The 22116-nt window shown below is 42.5% G+C and overlaps 1 protein-coding gene across 1 annotated transcript in view; it reads left to right on the forward strand.

The window, feature by feature from the left end:
* The first annotated feature begins 457 nt into the window (after positions 1-457).
* Positions 458-22116, forward strand: part of LOC141271858 (uncharacterized) — a 158552-nt gene continuing 136893 nt past the window's right edge. The window contains exons 1-11 of the mRNA XM_073682053.1: positions 458-518; positions 10081-10227; positions 10498-10642; positions 10779-10958; positions 11034-11157; positions 11241-11338; positions 18752-18901; positions 19024-19203; positions 19279-19402; positions 19486-19583; positions 19764-19854. Of these exons, the coding sequence (XP_073538154.1) occupies positions 493-518; positions 10081-10227; positions 10498-10642; positions 10779-10958; positions 11034-11157; positions 11241-11338; positions 18752-18901; positions 19024-19203; positions 19279-19402; positions 19486-19583; positions 19764-19854 (1363 nt within the window). The 5' untranslated portion in view covers positions 458-492. The remainder of the gene's footprint in view (positions 519-10080; positions 10228-10497; positions 10643-10778; positions 10959-11033; positions 11158-11240; positions 11339-18751; positions 18902-19023; positions 19204-19278; positions 19403-19485; positions 19584-19763; positions 19855-22116) is intronic.

A 22116-nucleotide genomic window follows, 5' to 3' on the forward strand; every position in this document is an offset into this window, starting at 1 on the left:
CGTACACCTCGTACACACGTGGCTCCGCTCCGTACACCTCGTACACACGCGGCTCTGCTCCGTACACCTCGTACACGCGCGGCTCCGCTCCGTACACCTCATACACACGCGGCTCTGCTCCATACACCTCGTACACGCGCGGCTCCGCTCCGAACGCCTCGTACACGCGCGGCTCCGCTCCATACACACGCGGCTCTGCTCCATACACCTCGTACACACGCGGCTCCGCTCCGTACACCTCGTACACACGCGGCTCTGCTCCGTACACCTCGTACACACGCGGCTCCGCTCCGTACACCTCGTACACGCGCGGCTCTGCTACATCCACACTGTAAACCCCTCCTGACCCCACACATAAACTTCCCCTCATCCAGCACCATGACAACCAGCACAGCACAGTCCTGCATCCACTGAGGCCCCTGATCATGTGACCCCTGACTCCTCCCCTCCTGTGACCTCATCACAGGTCCTGTGCGCACAGAACAGCCATATATGTGGTGGCGGCTCTGCAGGTGGAGGTATGTGGAGATCCCCCATTACAGGGCGCGGGGGCATTAACCCCCTCAGTGCTGAGTCTCTTCTGGTGTTTTATTTTTTGTTGCCATTTTCTAAGTGTCATAACATTTATTTCCTTTCCCTCTGATATATATATATATATATATATATATATATATATATATATACCACCCAACTATGGGAAACAGGAAGTGAGGAAACTTATTGCTCTCATTGTACATTGCCCCTTTCTTGCCCTCACACACAGTATAATGTTCCCACAGTACCGCCATCCCCACACACACTATGACACTAGAAGTTTTCCCCCACAATATGACACCCATCTCCTAATAAACCCTCCCTTCCCCCATTCCTGATACAGATACAGGTGACCCTGGGACACAGCACCGACCTCCTGGATCAGTTTCTCAGTCTGGAGATGTGGATCCGGGCCGGGGGGCCGGTGCTATAGATGTATGAGGGGCTGTTCTCTGCGGTAGGAGCGGTACATTGTAATGGAGACATTCTGGGGACAGATTATTCCACAAGTAGAACGTCTTATCTCTTTACACAATGTCAATGTATTCTACCTTATATTGTTTTAACTTTATATATTTAATGTCACGTTCTAGGACTCCATTGTTAGGCCCCGGCTGTCATGGGGATATATTGGGGATGTGTCTGTGGGAACAGAGGACTCCCCCATATCTCTATGTGCCCCAGATATAATAAAAAATAATCACAATTGAGTCCTTAGTAGTTGAAGCCTTTTACCCCTTTCTGACATTGTCAGTAATAGTATGTCCCTGTGCCCTGGACCTATTGGACCAGGTATGTACTATTATGTGCAATGCCATCGCACCCGCACACAAGCTGTGCGGGGCGATCGCCGCCGGGTGTTAGCTGATTCTCACAGCTGATACCCGGCACATTAACCCCCGAAAAGCTGCGATTGAAGTCGATTGCAGCATTCCAAGAGCACCTTGTCTCCGACATCCCTCGCTGTCTGCATGGGCACGGTAATTGCCATGGTGACCCGATGTCGACATCTGGGTCATCAGGCATCAGGGAGTTACTTTGGTCATGGGCAGTGCACAATCAAAGTAACTTGTGTGTGCAGGGCTGACAGCCTGCGTAGCATAGAGATTCTACTGCTTCTCTATTCTATGCAAGCGATCAGTCATCAAAAAATGAAAATGGGACAAAGTGTAAAAGTAAAAAAAAAGTGTCAGAAAGTGAAAAGAAAAATAAAAATATACTGTACCCATAAATAAATATTGTGAAAAAACAACAAACCAATAAAAGTACACATATTTGGAATCTCCGCATCTGGAACGACCTAACTTATAAAATTGTCCCACTAGTTAACCCCTTTAGTGAACACGGTAAAAAAAAAAATAAATTAAGCAAGAAACGATGCTTTATCATCATACCGCCAAACAAAAAATTTAATAAACTGCGATCAAAAAGACAAATGTAAATAAAAATGGTACCGCTGAAAACGTCATCTTCTCCCGCAAAAATCAAGCAGCCATACAGATCCATCTGCTCACCAAATATCTCGATAAGCTCCCTGAGGGGTCTAGTTTCCAAAATGGGGTCACTTGTGGGGGGTTTCCACTGTTTAGGCGCAACATGGCGTCCTCCAATTATTCAAGCAAATTTTACATTCAAAAAGTCAAATGGCGCTCCTTCCCTTCCGAGCCCTGCCATGTGCTCAAACGGTGGTTTGTCCCTACAAATGGATTATTAGCCTGCTCAGGAGTAATTGTACAACAAATTTTGAGGTCCATTTTTTCCTGTTACCCTTGCAAAACTAAAAAAAAATTTGGGTCTAAAGTAACATTTTTGTAAAAAAAAAGGTAAATGTTCATTGTTTACTTCCACATTCCAAAAATTCCTGTGACGCACCTGAAGGGTTAATAAACTTCTTGAATGTGGTTTTGAGCACCTTGAGGGGTGCAGTTTTTAGAATGGTGTTACTTTTGGGTATTTTCTGTCAGAAAGGCCCCTCAAAGTCACTTCAAATGCGATGTGGTCCCTAAAAAAAAAAAATGGTTTTGTAAATTTTGTTGGAAAAATGAGAAATCGCTGGTCAACCTTTAACCCTTATAACTTCCTAAAAAAACAAACAAACTTGGGTTCCAAAATTGTGCTGATGTAAAGTAGACATGTGGGAAATGTTATGTATTAACTATTTTGTGTAATTTCTCTGATTTAAGGGCATGAAAATTCAAAGTTTGAAAATTGCTAAATTTTCACCAAATTTCCGATTTTTTTCACAAATAAATGCAAGTCATATTGAATAAATTTTACCACTATCATGAAGTACAATATGTCACGAAAAAACAGTCTCATAATCAGTCGGATCCTTTGAAGCGTTCCAGAGTAATTGCCTCATAAAGTGACAGTGGTCAGAATTGTTAAAATTGTTCTGGTCGTTAACGTGCAAACCACCCTCGGCGTAAAGGGGTCAATGGCTGAAATGTTGGTAACAAATAGTCGCTTTCCAGACTCCTCCGGTCTCTTCATCAGTTTATATTATATTTGTTACCACCTTTTCACCTTTGGCCATTGAAGACATCAACTACTGAGGACTCTCAGCTTTGATGATTTTTCTATCTACTGGATAACACGGTGCAGATATAGATTTTTCCTGTGAGATAAGATGGAGGAGGCTCTATATTGATCTCTTTCTGCCTTGGATAAAATAATGGATGTTGTCTTTCAGTTACCTCAGATATAGAAGATGTCTTCATCAAGAATCGAGAATGTTCGCTTTCTGTTTTGCTAAAATTGTGATATCTTAACCCTTTACCCCCCAACCTGTTTTTACCTTCATTGATCAGGCCAAATTTTACAATTCTGACCACTGTCACTTTATGTGGTAATAACTCTCGAACGCTTCAACGGATCCTACTGATTCTGAGATTGTTTTTTAATTACATAGGGTATGTGCGCACTATGTGGATTTGAAGCAGAAGTTTTCTGCTGCGGAGACTAGCGTGTCCGCTACAGAAATTAACATGCTGCGAGGGATTTTGGGTACGTGGCCACGATCAGGAGCCGCTGCAGGTTTGACGCTGCGTGTTTATACAGCGTCAAACCTGCAGCGTCCAGATGTTACAGCATAGTGGATGGGATCTTTAGAAATCTCATGTCCACTATGCGTGCATCAGAGGCTGCGAATCACCCGTGGACACTGACATGCGGCGCGTCTTTCAGGACCGCAGCATGTCAAATTCTTTTGCGGAGTCGCTAGTCTCCGCAACAGAAATTTGACCACTAGAAAGTATTGAATGTGGTAAATCCGCATGGTTCAGTGAACACATGTGGATTTACCTGCATTCAATAGAATGCAACGCTTTGGACGCAGAAAAGATTTGCGTCCAAAGCGCTGCTACATCTGAATTATGGGCACAGAGCCTATAAAAAAAAATAAAAATGGCGTGGGCTCCCGTGTGATTTTTATAACCAGCAGAGGGAAAGCCAACCTCTGGGGGCTGATATTAGTAGCCGGGGAAGGGGCCATTAGCCAACAATGTTCCCTGGCTATTAATATCAGCCCACAGCTGTTTGTTTAGCCTTTACTGGCTGGACTACAGGGGGACCCCCCAAAAAAGTTGACGTGGGATCTCCCTTTACAATATAACCAGCAAAGGCTAAACTGGACAGCGGGCTGATATTAATAGCTAGAGAAGGGGCCATGAAGACTATCCCCCTTCCCGGCTATTAATATGACTCCTTAGCAGTCCCAGAAATGGCGCATCCATAAGATGCGCCAAATCTGGCGCTTAGCCTCTCTCTTCTCACTGCCCTGTAGCGGTGGCAGTGGGGTAATGGGGTTGCAGTTCACATCAGCCTTGTATTGGCGGCTGACGTGAAGCCCAGGTTACTAATGGAGGGCGTCTATAAGACACCCCCATTACTAACCACGTAGTAAAGTGGTCGGCACTTTTTCAATAAAAGACACGGTCAGAATAAAGTATTAATGAAATAAAACACACCGTTCTACAATTTTTTTTATTACCCTCTGTTCGCGAAGCCCTCGATCTCCTGAAAAAAACATAAAAATACAAACAACCATATTCCTCACCTGTCCGCCGCCAACGACGCGGTCCACGATTACCCCGATTGTCCCGCGGTGATCTGGGTCACTTCTACAGCCGTGACATCAGCCATCACTGATGTCAATGCTGTAGAAGACAGCAATGTACACTGACAGGGGTGTAAAATCACTGTAAAAGTGATTTTGAGGGGCCTATATGACAGAAAATACCCAAATGTGACACCAATCTAAAAACTGCACCCCTCAAAGTCCTCAAAACCAAATTCAAGAAGTTTATTAACCCTTCAGGTGCTTCAGAGGAACTAAAGCAATGTGGAAGGAAAAAATGAACATTTTACTTTTTTCACAAAATGTTACATCAGCTCCAAATTTTTTATTTTCACAAAGGTAACAGGAGGAAATGACCCCCCCAAATTTGTGGCAAAACTACTGTTTGGGTGCACGGCAGGGCTCAGAAATGAAGAAGTAACAATTTGGAATGGAGATTTTGATAGAATGGGGGTGGAAATGCCCCACAAGTGTCCCCATTTTGTAAACTAGACCCCTCAAGGAATTTTTCTAGACGTGGGGTGAGCACGTTCAACCCATAGGTGCTTCACAGAATTTTACAACGTTGAACTTTGAAAAGGAAAAAAAATATTTTTCCCACAAAAATATTTTAGCCCCAAATTTTAATTTTTTCATTTTCACAATGATGGCAGGTGAAAATGGACCCGAAAATTTATTGTGCAATTTCTCCTGAGTACACGGATACCCCATATGTGGTCAAAAACTACTTTTGAACCACAATGCAAAGCTCAGAAGAGAAGAAGCGCCATATTGGAATTGAGATTTTGCTGGAATGGTTTGAGGGTGTATTGTCACATTGGCCGAGCCCCTGATGTGCCATTTTACACCCCAGTCAATTCATCTAGTGAGCATGTTGACACACATCCCTCACAGAATTTTATTCCATTGGGCAGTGAAGAAAGAATAATGACATTTTTACTGCTAAAATGTTGTGCGCCAATTCTCTACGTGTAATCGAGAAATACTTTTCAGGCACGGTGTAAAGCTCAGACGGGAAGAAGCGCCATATTATAGTGCAGATTTTACTGTTCTGATTTGCAGGTGCCACGACCCACTGGAAGAGCCCCTGAGATGCCTTTCATAAGTGACCACAAGCTACACCTCTCAATGATTTGATCTAAGTTTGCAGTGCTCCTTTTGACACCACGGGTATTTTATACCTTTGGGCATTGAAGAAAAAATAATTACATTTTTACCACACAAAAATTTTGTTTTAGCCCCAGATTTTACATTTTCACACGGCAAATGGGTAAAAATGGCATCCAAATTTGGCCCTAATTTCTGCTGAACATGGACTGCTGGATCACAGGCCAGACGGCATTCATAGTGTCCCCATTTGCCTCATTATAAGGAAACTTCCCGCGGGGGTTCCGTCTGAATAATGCATTTCAGAAATTTACACGGAAATCCCAGTGTAAGCGCTCAGCATAAGCACAGGATAAATGTGAGCCGAGCCTTACTGCTATCTTTGGGAGGCAGTATGAACAAATCAACAGTAGGTGAGGAATTGGTTTTATATATATTTTTTACACCATTCCTCGTGCGTTATAAGTGATTGAACGACTTATTCTTCGGGTCGGTGCAATTACAGCGATATCAAATTTATATATTTTTTCATGTTTGCTGTCACACACTAAAAGACTTTTTTTGCAAAAAATGTTTTTGCATCGCAATATTTGAGAGCTATAATATTCTTATACTTTTGCTGACAGTCATGTGAGGGCTTATTTTTAGCATGACAAGTTTTTATTGTTCTTATTTCCGGTTACATAATGTTATGTTTTTCAATCACTTTCCATTCTGATTTTTGGGAGGCAGAAGAAAAACCAGCAATCCCAGGAATTTTTTTTTTTATATGCCATTTCACTTGTGGTAAAATTGATAAGGCAGCTTTATGCTTCGGGTCAGTTCATTTACAGCGATACTATAATTATATCTTTTTTTATGTTTTGGTGCTTTTACACAATAAAAACTATTTTATAGTAAAAATAATTATTTTTGCATCGCTTTATTCTGAGAGTTATATCTTTTTTATTTTTTTACTGATGGAGCTGTATGGCTGCTTGTTTTTTACGGGACAAGATGACGTTTTCAGAGATACCATGTTTATTTACATTCATCTTTTTGATCGCGTTTTGTTCCACTTTTTGTTTGGCGGCATGATGAAAAAGCATCTTTTTTTTCTTGCCTCTTTTTTTATTTATTTATTTTTGTGGTGTAAACTGAAGGGATTAACTAGTGTGAAAGTTTTATAGGTCAGGGCGTTCTGGACGTGGCAATACAAAACATGTAGTTATTTTTTTTACTTAAAAATATGTATTTATGGGTATAATATGTATATTTTTTATTTTGGAATTTTTCTAAAAAATATTTTTATAATTTTTTTCATTTACTTTTTTTTTTTTTTTTTTACTTTCTTACTCCTACTATGGGACTTTTTATCACGCTGATCGCTGGTATAATGCATTGCAATGCTTTATACCTGTCAGTGCTGCACTGACAGAAGCCTCTTAGACCATGCTCATAGCCTCAGGAAACCACAGAAATATAATATCAACGCTTTTCACCATCTTTCTGTGCATATAATTAGCCATCCTCCTCTCACCTGAGACCCTTTTATAATACCTCCTCCAGAAAGAAGAATTCATTGTCAGATCCAGGAGAGACTATGTGAATTGTAGATCTGTCCTAATTTCTGCAGTGATCTCCACCGCCAGAAGATTCAGTTCTTAAGATGTTTCTGTATTTAACTCATTTATTTTTGTACTTTTTTTTTTCCTTGTGTGTAAATCTTGTTACCGGTTAATTTTTTTTTGTCATTTATTAAGCTTTGTACTTTACTTTTTATATATTAAATCTAAAGTTTAATATGTTTGTTCTTTTCTGCTCTAAACTTACCCACAACCTCAAAGAGGAAAAGTATAGCTTGGTTGTTTTACTCTGTGTATGCCAAAGTGCAAGAAGAGTATCTATCAGGTGCTTCCATAAGTTAGCTGTGCTAGTGTATTAGTGTGTCACCCAGGGCAGGCATCTTCATGGCCTATCAAAATGGCGAGTGATGGCTGCTAGAAGTTTGGTGTGAATGTGTGAGCTGGCTGTGGGATGCGCTTAGCTCATTGTAAGCCTATTGTGTTAGTTGAATGGAAAAGTGATTGTGATTCATTTTACCTTTTCCTTTCCATTCGGCCCAGACCGCAATAACCTCTTCTTCTATTCAAAACCCCTTGTAATAATGACCCCGTACCTCCTTATAATAATAAAACCACCTTCCTGTGCTTTCTTATAATAATGCCTCCTTGCTTCCCCTATAATGATAACAATCCCCAAAATGCCTCCTTTATAAGGCTGTGTGCCCACGATGCGTTTTTTAAGCGTTTCCACAGCGGCAAAAATGCTGCAGAAACACTTAAAAAGACGCATGGTAGAAGGCCTGCCATGTTCCCCAATGATAATCCGCATGTGCTATGCACATGCTGTGGAAATTTCCGCTGCGAATTATCATTGCGGGAAAAAACGCAGCACTACCAATTATTTTGCGGAAGCGCTTCGTTTTCGCCACCATTGACTTGCATTGGAACGCATGGAATCCGTATCACTGCATATGTAGATGTGCATTCCACGCGTTTCAATGTGCGGATGGTACCCGGGTTTGGAGAAGAGGAGACTCTCATCCAGACGCAGGTACCATAGTACCTGTAAAAAAAAGAATAAAATAAAAAATCTATGTTATATTTACCTTCTGGCGACCCCTGCTGCGCTCGTCCTCCCATGCCGGCAGATCGCGGTGGACTGAAGGACCTGCGCTGATGTCATAGTCATGTGACGGGTCACGCGATGCTGATGTCGGCAGGTCCTTCAGTGTATCGCGATCTGCCGGCAGCCAGGACGGAGCGAAGCAAAACTGCAGGGGCCATCGGAAAGTAAGTATAGATTTATTTTTTTTATTTTTAACCATTCTTTGGGGTCACACTATATAAATTCATGCCGTTTGCATGGATTTATATAGTGTGACCAAGTTGACAAGCACTTTCCAAGTGATGCTAAAATCGCTTGGAATGCGCTTGTCAACCCGCATGCGGAAATGCAAGTGAAGAACGCTTCACATCCGTGTGTCCCTGGCAGGAAAACACATGTACAATCCGCATGCGTTATTTCTGCCAGGGGAGATGCAGAAACGCTCAGGAAAAATCCGGAGCATTTCTGCATCGTGGGCACATAGCCTAATAATGACTCGCTGTGCCTCTTTATTGTAGTAATGCTTCTGAGCAGGGGTGTACATAGAATTAACAGGCCCCATAGGAAAAGACCTATCACATCAGTCAAAGAAGGACCAATCTCCCAACTTTTTAAGACACGAAGAGAGGGATTTGTATTCCCGAACTTAGTTATTTTGCCCCTACTGAAGCCCCTAAGTGGTCTTACCCAAGAGAATATCCCTTTCATGACCCCAATAGCGTATGATGAACCTCATATGCATATGATGACCCCACATAGTTATGATTGCCTCACAAACCCCACACAAAGCATGATGACTCACAGCACCCCATATAGTAAGATGATCACTACAGTCCCCCAAGCAGGATGATGTTCACAACAGCCCCTAACATACAGTATGATAGTATGATGTCCGCCAAAGCCCCCCATACAGTATGATGTTCCTCGTAACCACCCGATACAGTAAGATGGGTCACCACAGCCTCCCACACAGTATAATGGCCACTATAGACCATCACATAGTATGATGAAGTCCACAGCCACCCAATACAGTATAATTTTCACAAGAGCCACCCCGTACAATATAATGTCCACCACAGCCTCCCCACACAGTATGATAGTTCAACCATAGTCCCCCATGCAGTTTAAAGGTCCACTACAGCTACCCCATACAGTATGATGGTCCTTCCACAGCCAGGCCGCACAGTATAATGACCCCCCATATCATGATTATCTCCCACAGCCCCAAAACAGAATGATGATCCCCTACAAACCAACATATAGTATGATGATTGCCCATACACCCACAGTTTCCATTACCGTATTATGGTCCCCCCACAACACCCGTTATAGTATGATGGTCCCACCCACAGCCCCTTGTATAGAATGATGGTCCACCTCACAGCCCTTTATATAGTATGATGGTCCACCTCACAGCCCTTTTATATAGTATGTTGGTCCTGCTCACAGTTCCTTATATAGTATGAGGCCCCCCAACAGTCCCCTCTATAGTATGATGGTCCGCCTCACAGCACCTTATATAGTATGATGGTCCACTTCACAGCCCCCTATATAATATGATGGTCCACCTCACAAACCCCTATATAGTATGATGGTCCCCCCAGCAGTTCCATATATAATATGTTGGTATCCCAACAGTCCTCTATATAGTATAATGATCCCCCACAGCCCCCCAAAATAAAAATAAAATACCTTATACTCATCTCATCCAGACTTCCAGCCTCCATCTCTTCTTCCATTCGGTCTCGCTGTGAACATGGGCAACGCAATGCAGTAACGTCATCGTGCCGCCGACGTCCCCTGCGTGGCGCCGACCTCTTGCAGGCTGCAGACATAAAGGAAGCTTTTGGCCTGTCGGGGTAAGTGATGGATCAGGGAGCCGGTGGCTCTGTGCTATGCCTCAACTGTTGACAGTATCCGCGTCCTGAGGACGCAGATACTGTTAACACTGTAGCAGACAATGCGGTCACAGGCCGGACTGGCCCATCTGAGCATTTCAGTTTATAGGATCTGAGAATACAGCATCTACATGTTCTATCTCCTCATATGTTCCCCTTATTATCTCCGTAATTGTTTTATTACACTGGAAACTTTATGTTGTTACATGAGTTCATCTTCTTCTCATTCAGGTCTCTACAATATCGGATCCTGTCAGTGGAGATCTTCTATATTAAGAGAATGGTTTACCCATTAAGGATAGATAGGGACAGGGACAAAATGGTGGAGAAGATATTACACCACACGCTAGAGATCCTCTTCCGGCTTACTGGAGAGGTGAGAGATGAGAGATTCTGATGACGTCATATTACATCATTCTTATCTATGGGAATAACAGATGGACAGAACTGGAGACGTGAGGACTCTGGAAATGTCTGTAGTGAGATTTATTAATGTCTCTCTCCATAACCAGGATTACACAGTGGTGAAGAAGACCTCTAGTGAGCGCTGTGAGGCATCGGTGTCTAAGGGATGGGGAAAACGCCGGAGTCCAATCACCGGGCCACCACCTCACCCCATGGTACACGAGGATATCAAAGACCAGAAGATCCTAGAACTCACCTACAAGATGATTGAGCTGCTGGCTGGAGAGGTGACACTGCTGGGAATGCTGGGACATTATACAGTAACAGGATCGGGGTGATGACGGTATCATTGTATGTGTCAGGTTCCTATCAGATGTCAGGATGTCACCGTCTATTTCTCCATGGAGGAGTGGGAGTATTTACAAGTACACAAAGATCTGTACAAGGATGTCATGATGGAGGTTCCCCAGCCCCTCACATCACCAGGTAATAGACAGGACTAAATACACACGGCCTATAATTATCTGTATGTAAAGAATGAATACAGTCCCTGTATGTGTTTCCTCCAGATCTATCCAGTAAGAGGACAACACCAGAGAGATGTCCCTGTCCTCTTCTTCCTCAGAAGTGTAAACAAGGAAATCCCAATGTTCCTCAGGATCATCAGGTAGATGGAGAGAAGGTGTCATGAGACCTCCTCTATGATGTGTAGATGGCTGTGAAGGTCTTGTGTTCAGTCTTGTTTTAGCCATCAGTATTATTATGTTTTATACTTGTGTAATGAAAATAGGGGTGTCGAATCATGAAGACTTCCATTTCGAACGCAAATGTTAATGAAAGGGATCGCAGTGTACCCAATTCATTAACAGAAGTACATTTCTGAAGCAAAGTCCGCCAGTAAAGTGACGTAACTTATCATAATATGTCAAGGGCTGTCACATTGTAGAAGGATCATCTTTATTCTCATTTGCACAAGGAAAGACTAGAAGCAATGGGATGAAACTAAATGGGAGGAGACACAGATTAGATATTAGAAAAAACTTTTTGACAGTTAGGGTGATTAATGAGTGGAACAGGCTGCCACGAGAGGTGGTGAGTTCCCCTTCAATGGACGTCTTCAAACAGAGGCTGGACAGACATCTGTCTGAGATGATCTAGTGAATCCTGCTTTGAGCAGGGGGTTGGACCAGATGACCCAGGAGGTCCCTTCCAACTCTACCATTCTATGATTCTATGATAAATTTGAAGAACGGGAGTAGTGATGCCCAAATGTTGCAATATTTTTTTGAGTTGTGCAAAAATATTGTGACTTATTGAGGTGCTGCAACAGCTGCGATTGGTGCCAGCTGTTTAACCTATGGCCAGCGTTCATAGGAGATCATGATTTTTCTCTATAAATAGGAGTGCTATGTATAGCACAGGTGATCGGATAATTGCAGCTTCAAGTGTCCTTTGTGGACTATTAAATAAAGTAAAAAGTTTTTAAAAATATGAAAAAGTGGAAAAAAAACACAAAATTCAAATCACCCCCTTTTGCCCCATTAAAAATAAAACAATAAAAAAATACACATACTTGGTATCGCTGTGTTTGTAAAAGTCTGATCTATCAAAATATAAAAAAGTTATCTCATTGGTAAACAGCATAACAAGAAACAAATCAAAACGTCAGAATTAAGTTTTTATAGCCGCCTCAACATTGCAATAAAATGCAAAAAGACGTGATGAAAATTATAGTATCTCCCCCCAAAATGGTATCAGTAAAAACGTCAGCTCAATGGCGCAAAAAATAAGCCATCATACAGCTCCATATCCCCCCAAAAAATGAAAATGTTACTGGCCTTGGAAAATGCCTACACAAGCAAATTTTTTTTTTCAAAGTTTCGAATTTTATTTCACCATTAAAAAAAACTTGGTATCTGCGTACCCTTACTGACCTGGAGAATCATATTGCCTACTCAGTTTTACCATATATTGAGCATGGTAAATAAAAAAAAAAAAAACCCACAAAAAATATTGTGGAATTGCACTTGTTTTTGCAATTTTAACGCGCTTTGAATTTTTCTCCCATACACTATGTGGTAGAGTAAATGGTGTTATTCAAAAATACAACTCATTCTGCAACAAACAAACCCTCATATGGCTATATTGACGGAAAAATTAAAAAAGTTATGGCTCCTTGAAGAAGGTTAGGAAAAAACGAAAATGGAAAATCGCCCCATTATGAAGGTGTTAAAGGGGATGTTCATGTTCAGTAAAGTGATCTCCAAACTGTGAAAAGTACATAATATAAAAAACTCTTCCGGTACTTGCCCCAACAGGGTCCAGAGCCCGCTTGCTCTGCTGTCCTGGTGTTATGACTAGAGCAGTATTGTCACATCAGCTTGTCACTTCTTTAGCCAGTAGATGAGCTCAGTGCTCATATAGAGGTTGATGGGGCACGACGCAGAGCTCAGTTACTGGCTAGAGCTGTGACCTGCACTGCTGACGTGACCTCACCATTCTACTCACAATACCACGACCACAGCAGCAGCGGAAACTGGCACTGGACCCTGGTAGGTCGAGTACCTCATGAGCTTGTTATGTACTTTACACGCTTTGAGAACCACTTTACTGAAAGTGGACAACTCCTTTAAGAATAGCAGAACTAAGAATTAGTGACCTGACGGGGGCTAATAATATCTATATGTCACTTCTTTGTGAGAAAATGTATAATTCTACATGTATCAGACACCGGGGTGTAATTGATGTAGGGCAGTATCAATGAGGCAGAATTCAGACGTCCATGTATCACAGTCCGAGAACAGACTGCGAAGCACAGACTGGCAACAGGTTTCCTAACTCAGATCTAACAGACTCCTATATGCTCCATACCTCCCAACCATCCCTGATTCAGCTGGACTATCCTGAATTTAGGGAGCTGTCTCGCTGGAAGTAGGGGCTATGTCCCGACTTCAGCTTTATCTGTCATCTCAAAACAGCTACTGCTGAATAAAACGGTGAAGCAGAGAACCATCAGATCCCTCCTCCACCATTCAGTCTATGCAGACACTGGAAATCCGGCCAGGACCCTTTGGTGCTTTGAGCCCCAATATGAGAAAAGCGCAATACTGATGTTTTGTTGTGTTTTGTTGTTGGCATTTATCATTCTCACATGACCTATAGGTCCTGGCAGGATATTCAGACTCTGCATAGACTGAATAGTGGAAGAGAGATCTAATAGCTAGGCAGTGGAAACGAGGAGCAGGGCTTTATGTATACAGTGGAGACATATACTGTGTTGTGTTTGGAGGGGTATCGTATTGTGTGGGAAGCATCAAAGTGAATGGGGGGCACTGTGGGGACCATGAAAAGGGTCCCACACTGTGTGGGAACACTAAAGGGCTTCACTATGAGTAATATTTCTGTGTGGGCTCATATAAAAGATGTTGAGGGTGAGGTTAGGTTACTGACTTGGCATAAAATAAATGTTGCCATACCGCAGAATGTGTGCCTCTTTGTTATTTATCACAAACGAGATTAGAGCAGAAAGACAGCACTCACCAACAGTCACTGAAACAGATTTCTTTAATCCAGACTAGACATTTCAGGAACAGCGGATGGCTAGAGGGTGCGGGGGTGAGAGGAGGACGACGGCCATTTCGTGCACCAAAATGCACTTCTACGGGTCCATTAAGTTGATGGACCTGTTGGTGAGTGCTGTCTTTCTGCTCTAATCTCTTTTGTGATAAATCGCTTTTGCTTCTGACGAGCATCTCCTGTATGCAGCGCGCCGGTCAGGTTCTGTACTCCGGTCCGAGGTTACAGATTGTAAGGCTGAAGAAGAGACCTGGTGCCTCTTCACTCCCTTGTGAGATTATGTCCCTCTTTGCTATCTTTCATAGTTGGGAGGGAAATATATCCCTATGAGACAGTCAAATTCAGGAGGCCCATGGTTACGCTGTGCATCATGGTCCGTGTTCGGACTGTGATACACGGCTGAATTCAAACTCATTCAGACATCCATATATCACAGTCTGAAACCGCCATTTAAGGACTATCTGTGGGTCTTCTGACCTGAACTTATGTATACCCATGATGAGGCTGCTGAATTTGCATCAGGAGTCCAGAGGTCAGTCCGAAAAATCACAGTGGGACTGTGACATAGAGATGTCTTAATTCAGCCTTAAGCTACATTCAAACTAATTTTCGACCCAAGTGCTATCAAATGTTATCCTTTGTGCTGTGCAAAAATCACAATCAATTTGCAGGCCAAACAAATGCAAGGAAATAGACGGTTCCTGCACCCGTCCACTATGTGGACAATCAGATGGAGTGGCACACAGAGCAAGTCAATTTCTACATTTGCAGACGTGACTGGCCCAAGTTTTACAACAGCCGTCTAAATGTAGCATGGGAAAGAGTAGTAGATAAACTCACCCACTGACCCACATTTAAGGAATCTGTCACCCCCTGGGAGTTATCAGACCACTACTATGGGCATACAGGGTATAGAAAAGTAAATCTATACATACCTGTATGGCCCATAGTAGAGAATTGCAGAGAAAAGTAGTTTTATCTTTTTGGTTTTCAACAGGTTTGGCGTCCCGGGTACGCCAAGCAGTGCCCGCCTATCTGATTATTAATCCCCTAAATCGCCGCCTATCAGCCTAGCAACCATTTTCCCTCCCTCTCCCTCTTATCTGTCATAATTTCTGCTGTGATCTCCTCTTCCAGAAGATTCAATCCATAAGATGTTTCTGTTTTTGCCTTGTGTGTAAATCTTGTTAGCCTTTCATGTTTGTTTTGTCATTTTTTTTTAAGCCTTGTACTTTACTTTTTACATATTAAATCCTAAGTTTAGTGAGGTTGTTTCTTCCTGCTCTATACATACCCACAACCTCAAAAAGGACCTTGTGTATGTCAGAGAGCAAGAAGAGTACCCATCAGATGCTTCTAAAAGTTTGTTGTGCATGTGTACTAGTGTGTCACCCAGAATAGGCGTTTCGGTGGCCCTGACAAGTATGGTATGGATGCAGGCCCGGCGCCAGCACCCGGGCAAGTGCCTGGGCCCTGAGCAGGCGGGGGGGGGGGCCCACTCGCCGTCGGGCACCCTGCCGCGCTATGGGACCCATAAGCGGAGGAAAGCGGTGACGGCGCCCGTTCCCCCCCCGCTTGCTCAGGGCCCCGGCAGCCGGCACAGTACTTACCCCTCCCCGTGCCTCCGCAGCAGCTCCGGTCTCTTCCGCATCCTCTAACTGTGACGTCTCAGGTCAGAGGGCGCGGTGACGTCTTTACACTGCGCTCTCTCCTGAGCCGTCACAGCGCAGAGCGGGAAGACACGGGCGACGCTGGAGTCTGGACCTGAGCAGCGGCAGCAGGTGAGGAGAAGTGAGGTGAGTATTTGATTCTTTTTTTAATGTATGGAGGCATGGGGCATTATAAGCGAGGGGGGGTGACATCCTGCATGGGGCATTATATAGGCGTGGGGAGAGACATCCTGCATGGGGCATTATATGGGGGGGGGGAGACATCCTGCATGGGGCATTATAGAGGGGGTGACATCCTGCATGGGGCATTATAAGGGGGGGGTGACATCTTGCATGGGGCATTATAAGGGGGGGGTGACATCCTGCATGGGGCATTATAAGGGGGTAGTGACATCCTGCATGGGGCATTATAAGGGGGAGGGTGACATCCTGCATGGGGCATTATAAGGGGGGGTTTACATCCTGCATGGGGCATTATAACATAGTAACATAGTTTTTAAGGTTGAAGGAAGACTAAGTCCATCTAGTTCAACCCATAGCCTAACATGTTGATCCAGAGGAAGGCAAAAAAAAACCCATGTGGCAAACACTAAGCTCTACATTGGGGAAAAAATTCCTTCCCGACGCCATACGACAATCAGACTAGTTCCCTGGATCAACACCCTATCAAGGAATCTAGTATATATAACCTGTAATATTATACTTTTCAAGAAAGGCATCCATGCCCTTCTTAAATTTTAATAGTGAATCACTCATTACAACATCATGCGGCAGAGCGTTCCATAGTCTCACTGCTCTTACAGTAAAGAATCCCCGTCTGTAATTATGATTAAACCTTCTTTCCTCCAGACGTAGAAGATGCCCCCTTGTCCCTGTCTCTGGCCTCAGAGTAAAAAGATCAGTAGACAGGTCTTTGTACTGTCCCCTCATATACTTGTACATAGTAATAAGATCACCCCTAAGCCTTCTTTTTTCCACAGTAAATAACCCCAAGTGTAATAACCTGTCTTGGTATTGCAGACCCCCCAGTCCTCTAAAACCTTGGTCACTCTTCTCTGCACCCTCTCTAGTTCAGCCATGTCTTTCTTATACACCGGAGACCAGAACTGTACACAGTATTCTAAGTGTGGTCGCACTAGTGACTTGTATAGAGGTAAAATTATGTTCTCCTCATGAGCATCTATGCCTCTTTTAATGCATCCCATTATTTTATTTACCTTTGCAGTAGCTGCCTGACACTGGCCACTAAACGTGAGCTTGTCGTCCACCAATACACCCAGGTCTTTTTCAGTTATAGTTTTGCCCAGTGTTTTACAATTAAGCATATAATTATACATTTTATTTCCTCTGCCTAAGTGCATTACCTTACATTTATCCCCATTAAAGCTCATTTGCCATTTATCAGCCCAATCTTCTAGATTACATAGATCCTCCTGTAATATAAAATTGTCCTCCTCTGTATTGATTACCCTGCGGAGTTTAGTGTCATCTGCAAATATTGAAATATTACTCTTTATGCCCCCTACAAGGTCATTAATAAATATGTTAAAAAGAAAGGGGCCCAATACTGACCCCTGTGGTACCCCACTGTTAACTGAGACCCAGTCTGAGTGTTTTCCATTAATAACCACCCTTTGTTTCCTATCACTGAGCCAATTCTTAACCCACATACTGTACATACATTTTCCCCTATCCCCATTGTTCTCATTTTATGTATCAACCTTTTGTGTGGAACCGTATCAAAAGCTTTTGAAAAGTCCATATACACAACATCCACTGCATTTCCTTGGTCCAGTCCAGAACTTGCCTCCTCATAAAAACTGATCAGATTAGTTTGACAGGAACGGTCCCTCGTAAACCCATGTTGATATTGGGTCATGAGGTTATTCTTCTTCAGATACTCTAGTATAGCATCTCTTAGGAAACCCTCCAGGATTTTACCCACAGTAGAGGTTAAGCTTACTGGCCTATAATTTCCAAGTTCAGTTTTTGTCCCCTTTTTGAATATTGGCACAACATTTGCTATACGCCAGTCCTGTGGTACAGATCCTGTTATTATGGAATCTTTAAAGATTAAAAATAGTGGTCTATCTATGAAGTTACATAATTCTTGCAGTACTCGCGGGTGTATCCCATCAACTTTAGTGATTTTTAGACGCCGCCGTACTTCCTGCTGGGTTAAGTAAGTGACATTTAATGGAGAATTTTTGTTATCACTGATCATGTTTTCTGTCATGCGATTTTCTTGTGTAAATACGGTTGAAAAAAAATAATTTAGCATATTGGCTTTTTCCTCATCCACCATTTCCCCCAGACTATTTTTAAGGGGGCCAACACTATCATTTTTTAGTTTTTTACTATTTATGTAGTTTAAGAATATGTTGGGGTTATTTTTACTTTCTCTGGCAATGATTCTCTGTGCCTCAACCTTTGCTGCATTGATTTGGTTTTTACAGAATTTATTTAATTTTCTATATTTATTTAATGCCTCATTACTATCTACTTGCTTTAGTTCTCTAAATGCTTTCTGGGGTTGACATCCTGCATGGGGCATTATAAGGGGGTAGTGACATCCTGCTTGGGGCATTATAAGGGGATGATATATATATTTCTCTGCGGTATCTGTGCATCATGAATCGTGGTATGTGTTAAAGGGGCCCACTGAGACTCTTTCGCCCAGGGCCCACAAAAACCTGAAGCCGGCCCTGTATGGATATGTGAGCTGGCTGTTGGGTCCACTTAACTCATTTTCAATCTATGTTTACCTTGTTATCTCCTGTAATTGTATTATTAATTGGGATTCTTTATGATGTTACATTGGTTCATCTTCCCAGGTCTCTACCATATCGCATCTTCTCAGTGGTGATCTTCTATATAAGAGAATTTTCCTGATTGAACCATCAAGGATGGATAGGGAGAGGGACAAGATGGCCGAGAAGATATTACACCTCGCCTTAGAGATCCTTTTCCGGCTTACTGGAGAGGTGAGCGATTCTGATGACATCATATTGCATCATTCTTATTTATGGGATGGACAGAACTGGAGAGGTGAGGACTCTGGAAATGTACTGTAGTGGGATTTTTTAATGTGTTTCTCCATAACCAGGATTACACAGTAGTGAAGAAGACCTCTAGTGAGCGCTGTCAGGCTTCTGTGTCTGATGAATGGGGAAGAACCCTGAGTCTAATCATGAGGCCTCCATCTCACCAAGTGATATATGAGGACATCAATGACCAGAAGATCCTAGAACTCCCCTACAAAATAATTGAGCTGCTTACTGGCGAGGTGACACTGCTGGGAATGCTGGGACATTAACACTATGAAAGGTTCAGGGAATGACGGTATCATTGTATGTGTCAGGTTCCTATAAGGTGTCAGGATGTCACCGTCTATTTCTCCATGGAGGAATGGGAGTATTTAGAAGAACACACAGATCTGTACAAGGACGTCATGATGGAGGTTCCACAGCCCCTCACAGCACCAGGTAATAGACAGGACTAAATATACACAACCTGTAATTATCTGTATGTAAAGAATGAATACAGTCCCTGTATGTGTTTCCTCCAGTTCTATCCAGTAAGAGGACAACACCAGAGAGATGTCCCCGTCCTCTTCTTCCACAGGACTGTAAACAAGAAAATCTCAGTGTTCCTCAGGATCATCAGGTAGATGGAGACAATGTCATGAGATCTCCTATGTGATGTGTAGACGGCTGTGAAGGTCTTGTATTCATCTTATATTATCCACCAGTGTTATATGGTTTATAGTTGTATAATGAGAACTGTGGAGATGGCAGGTTTAGATCTGATCTCCATGTGTCTGTGACTTTTACAATATTGTTTCAGGGTGAAGATCTGACCCATATTAATAATACAGAGACATATGTGAGGAGTGATGAGCAGTGTAAAGAGAAGATTTCTACGTATGACTACCCAGGTGAGTAATAACCACTAAATTCAGAGATTCTTTTCATTCACTGGCTGACACTGGTTTATTGGCGGGTGTTGTCTGGGCATATCACAATTTTTAAGGTCCCCATTCTGCCACTACACCACTGCATGGTCCTTCACCTAAAACTTGTACTAGAGTCATCCATTGTTGAATTGTTGGCTCATTGACAAGGCTTACCGTAGTGAAAAATTATGCATCTTCTCCTGTTAGCCCTGCCGCAAAAAATATATGTCTCATCACAATCGGATTTATACAAATTTCGATATTCAATATTTCCTTTCGGAGACATTAAGTCTGTTGCAGGTGCAACACTTCTCTTACAGGGACAAATGTGTCTAGTGTAACAATAAATTATTTCCCTTGAAAGATTAATGTATTTTCTGCGGACAAAAGGTTTCTTCTACTGCCCTGCTTATGTATAAACACATGAACCCTGTCTATTTTAAATATTTGTGTTTATTATAAAAGGCATATTTTTTCAGTCATTTAGGCTTCCAAAGAACTACATGCATCTTAACTAAGATGATTCACATCTTTTTGTCTGTTGTACAATCCTACATCTAAGAGTGTCGGCTCTTTTCTCCTACAGCAGCTGAAAGAGGGGAGGGGAGAGAATATTCCTCTCTGCTGGGGCTGCAGCTGCTAATATTTTCTATTACACATATTTTCTATGAGAATTTGAGTATTTCTATAAGAACTTGTACTAGAGTCATCCATTGTTGACTCTGAGAGTCCAGAAAATAAAAAATCCCCCCTCATTAGTAGATTAAATTAAATTTAATAATTTTTAATCTTGCCAAATATGAATTTCTGTACAATAACAGCAAAGTTTCCCTTTATCCTAACGTTTCAGTTTCTGTGAGAAAAGAACAGTCTAACTTCAAAGAGGTTCACGATAAACTACACGAAAAACATTACACCTGTGCCATGACATGTCATGAAATTCATGATGTTTTCGATCCTAAGGAATGAATATTATTGCACAATCGCTTTTGAAATGGGAAGAACTAATACATTTTCTACATTTCTAGTTGTGACTTATACGAGCTCCAATGGTCCATCATAAATGAGTGTAACTCAATAGTAATGCACTATGTTGAAAAGTTCCCTCTAAATGTCTAATATTTCTTAGTCATCTGACAAAATATATGTCCCTTACGATAGTTTGGATTTCCAATTACTAACATGTTACATACTCTAATTACTTCAATTCTGAGATTGTTGTTCGTTTTTTTCCGTGAAACATTGTACTTTTCGTTAGTGGTAATTTTAGGCTAAATTTGCTTTTAGTTTACTGTATTAATGACAAAATCAGAAGAATCAGAAATGTTCAAACATTGATTTTGTATGCCCATACCCCCTTTATGTCCAATGACTGACAAAGCATGTCATGAGCGAGTGTCAGTTCCACACTATGACGTACAAAGTCCGTCATGATTTTTAATTGTCACTGCGTGTAAACACGCAGTGACTGTTCAGTACTGACAGATGAGCGGCACAGGAGAAGGTCATGCCGTCGGTCCCCGCTCACAGATGAAATATCAGCACCTCCTGTCCGATCAAAGCAGGAGCTTGTGCTACTAGTGACCGAACTTCTGCACTAACAGCCAGGAATGGTGCCAGCACTGTCCCTGGCTGATTATTCCCTTAAATGCTGAGATCGATCTCAACATTTAGGAGGTAGGCAGCGGGAAGGGAGCTCTGCCTTCAGATTGACGCCCCCGACGTAATCACGGGAGCCCGATTTGTTACTGTCACGGGATTACCGCGATAGGTTGGAGCCGGGAGACCTCAGCGCCAGAGGGCTCCTGCTCCAGCTCTGAGAAGAAGCACTTCTCCATCATTTTAAGTGTGTTTATTTTCTTCCAGCAGAACAGGGGTTAATCGGCCATGTTAGATTTTGCTGTGCTCACAGCTGAGCTCGGTTAGCCACTAATTTTCCCTATATAATCTGGGCTCTGATATTAATTCTTGTCAGAGATAGCTTTTGTTGCATGACTAGGAGGGAGTGGAGTATCTAATGAGAAGGAGTTTGGGAGGAATAACTTGTGACTGGTGCCTGGTTTGTATGCATGGTTATTCATTATCCGTCTCCATTTTGGTTTATCCCTCTACCTTCACACCCCGGTGTTTCCCTCTGTTATATGTGAGTGAATATTTTGTGTGCCTGGAGTTTTCTGTTAACCCCTGTCCGTGTTGCCCTGTTTGTCGGGTTGGTGTATTGTGGTGCACAGTAGCCCCCCTCTT

Source organism: Phyllobates terribilis, unplaced genomic scaffold (assembly GCF_046119375.1).
Source record: "Phyllobates terribilis strain yellow unplaced genomic scaffold, ASM4611937v1 Scaffold_5__5_contigs__length_657084704, whole genome shotgun sequence".
In the NCBI taxonomy this organism is placed as follows: Eukaryota; Metazoa; Chordata; class Amphibia; order Anura; family Dendrobatidae; genus Phyllobates; species Phyllobates terribilis.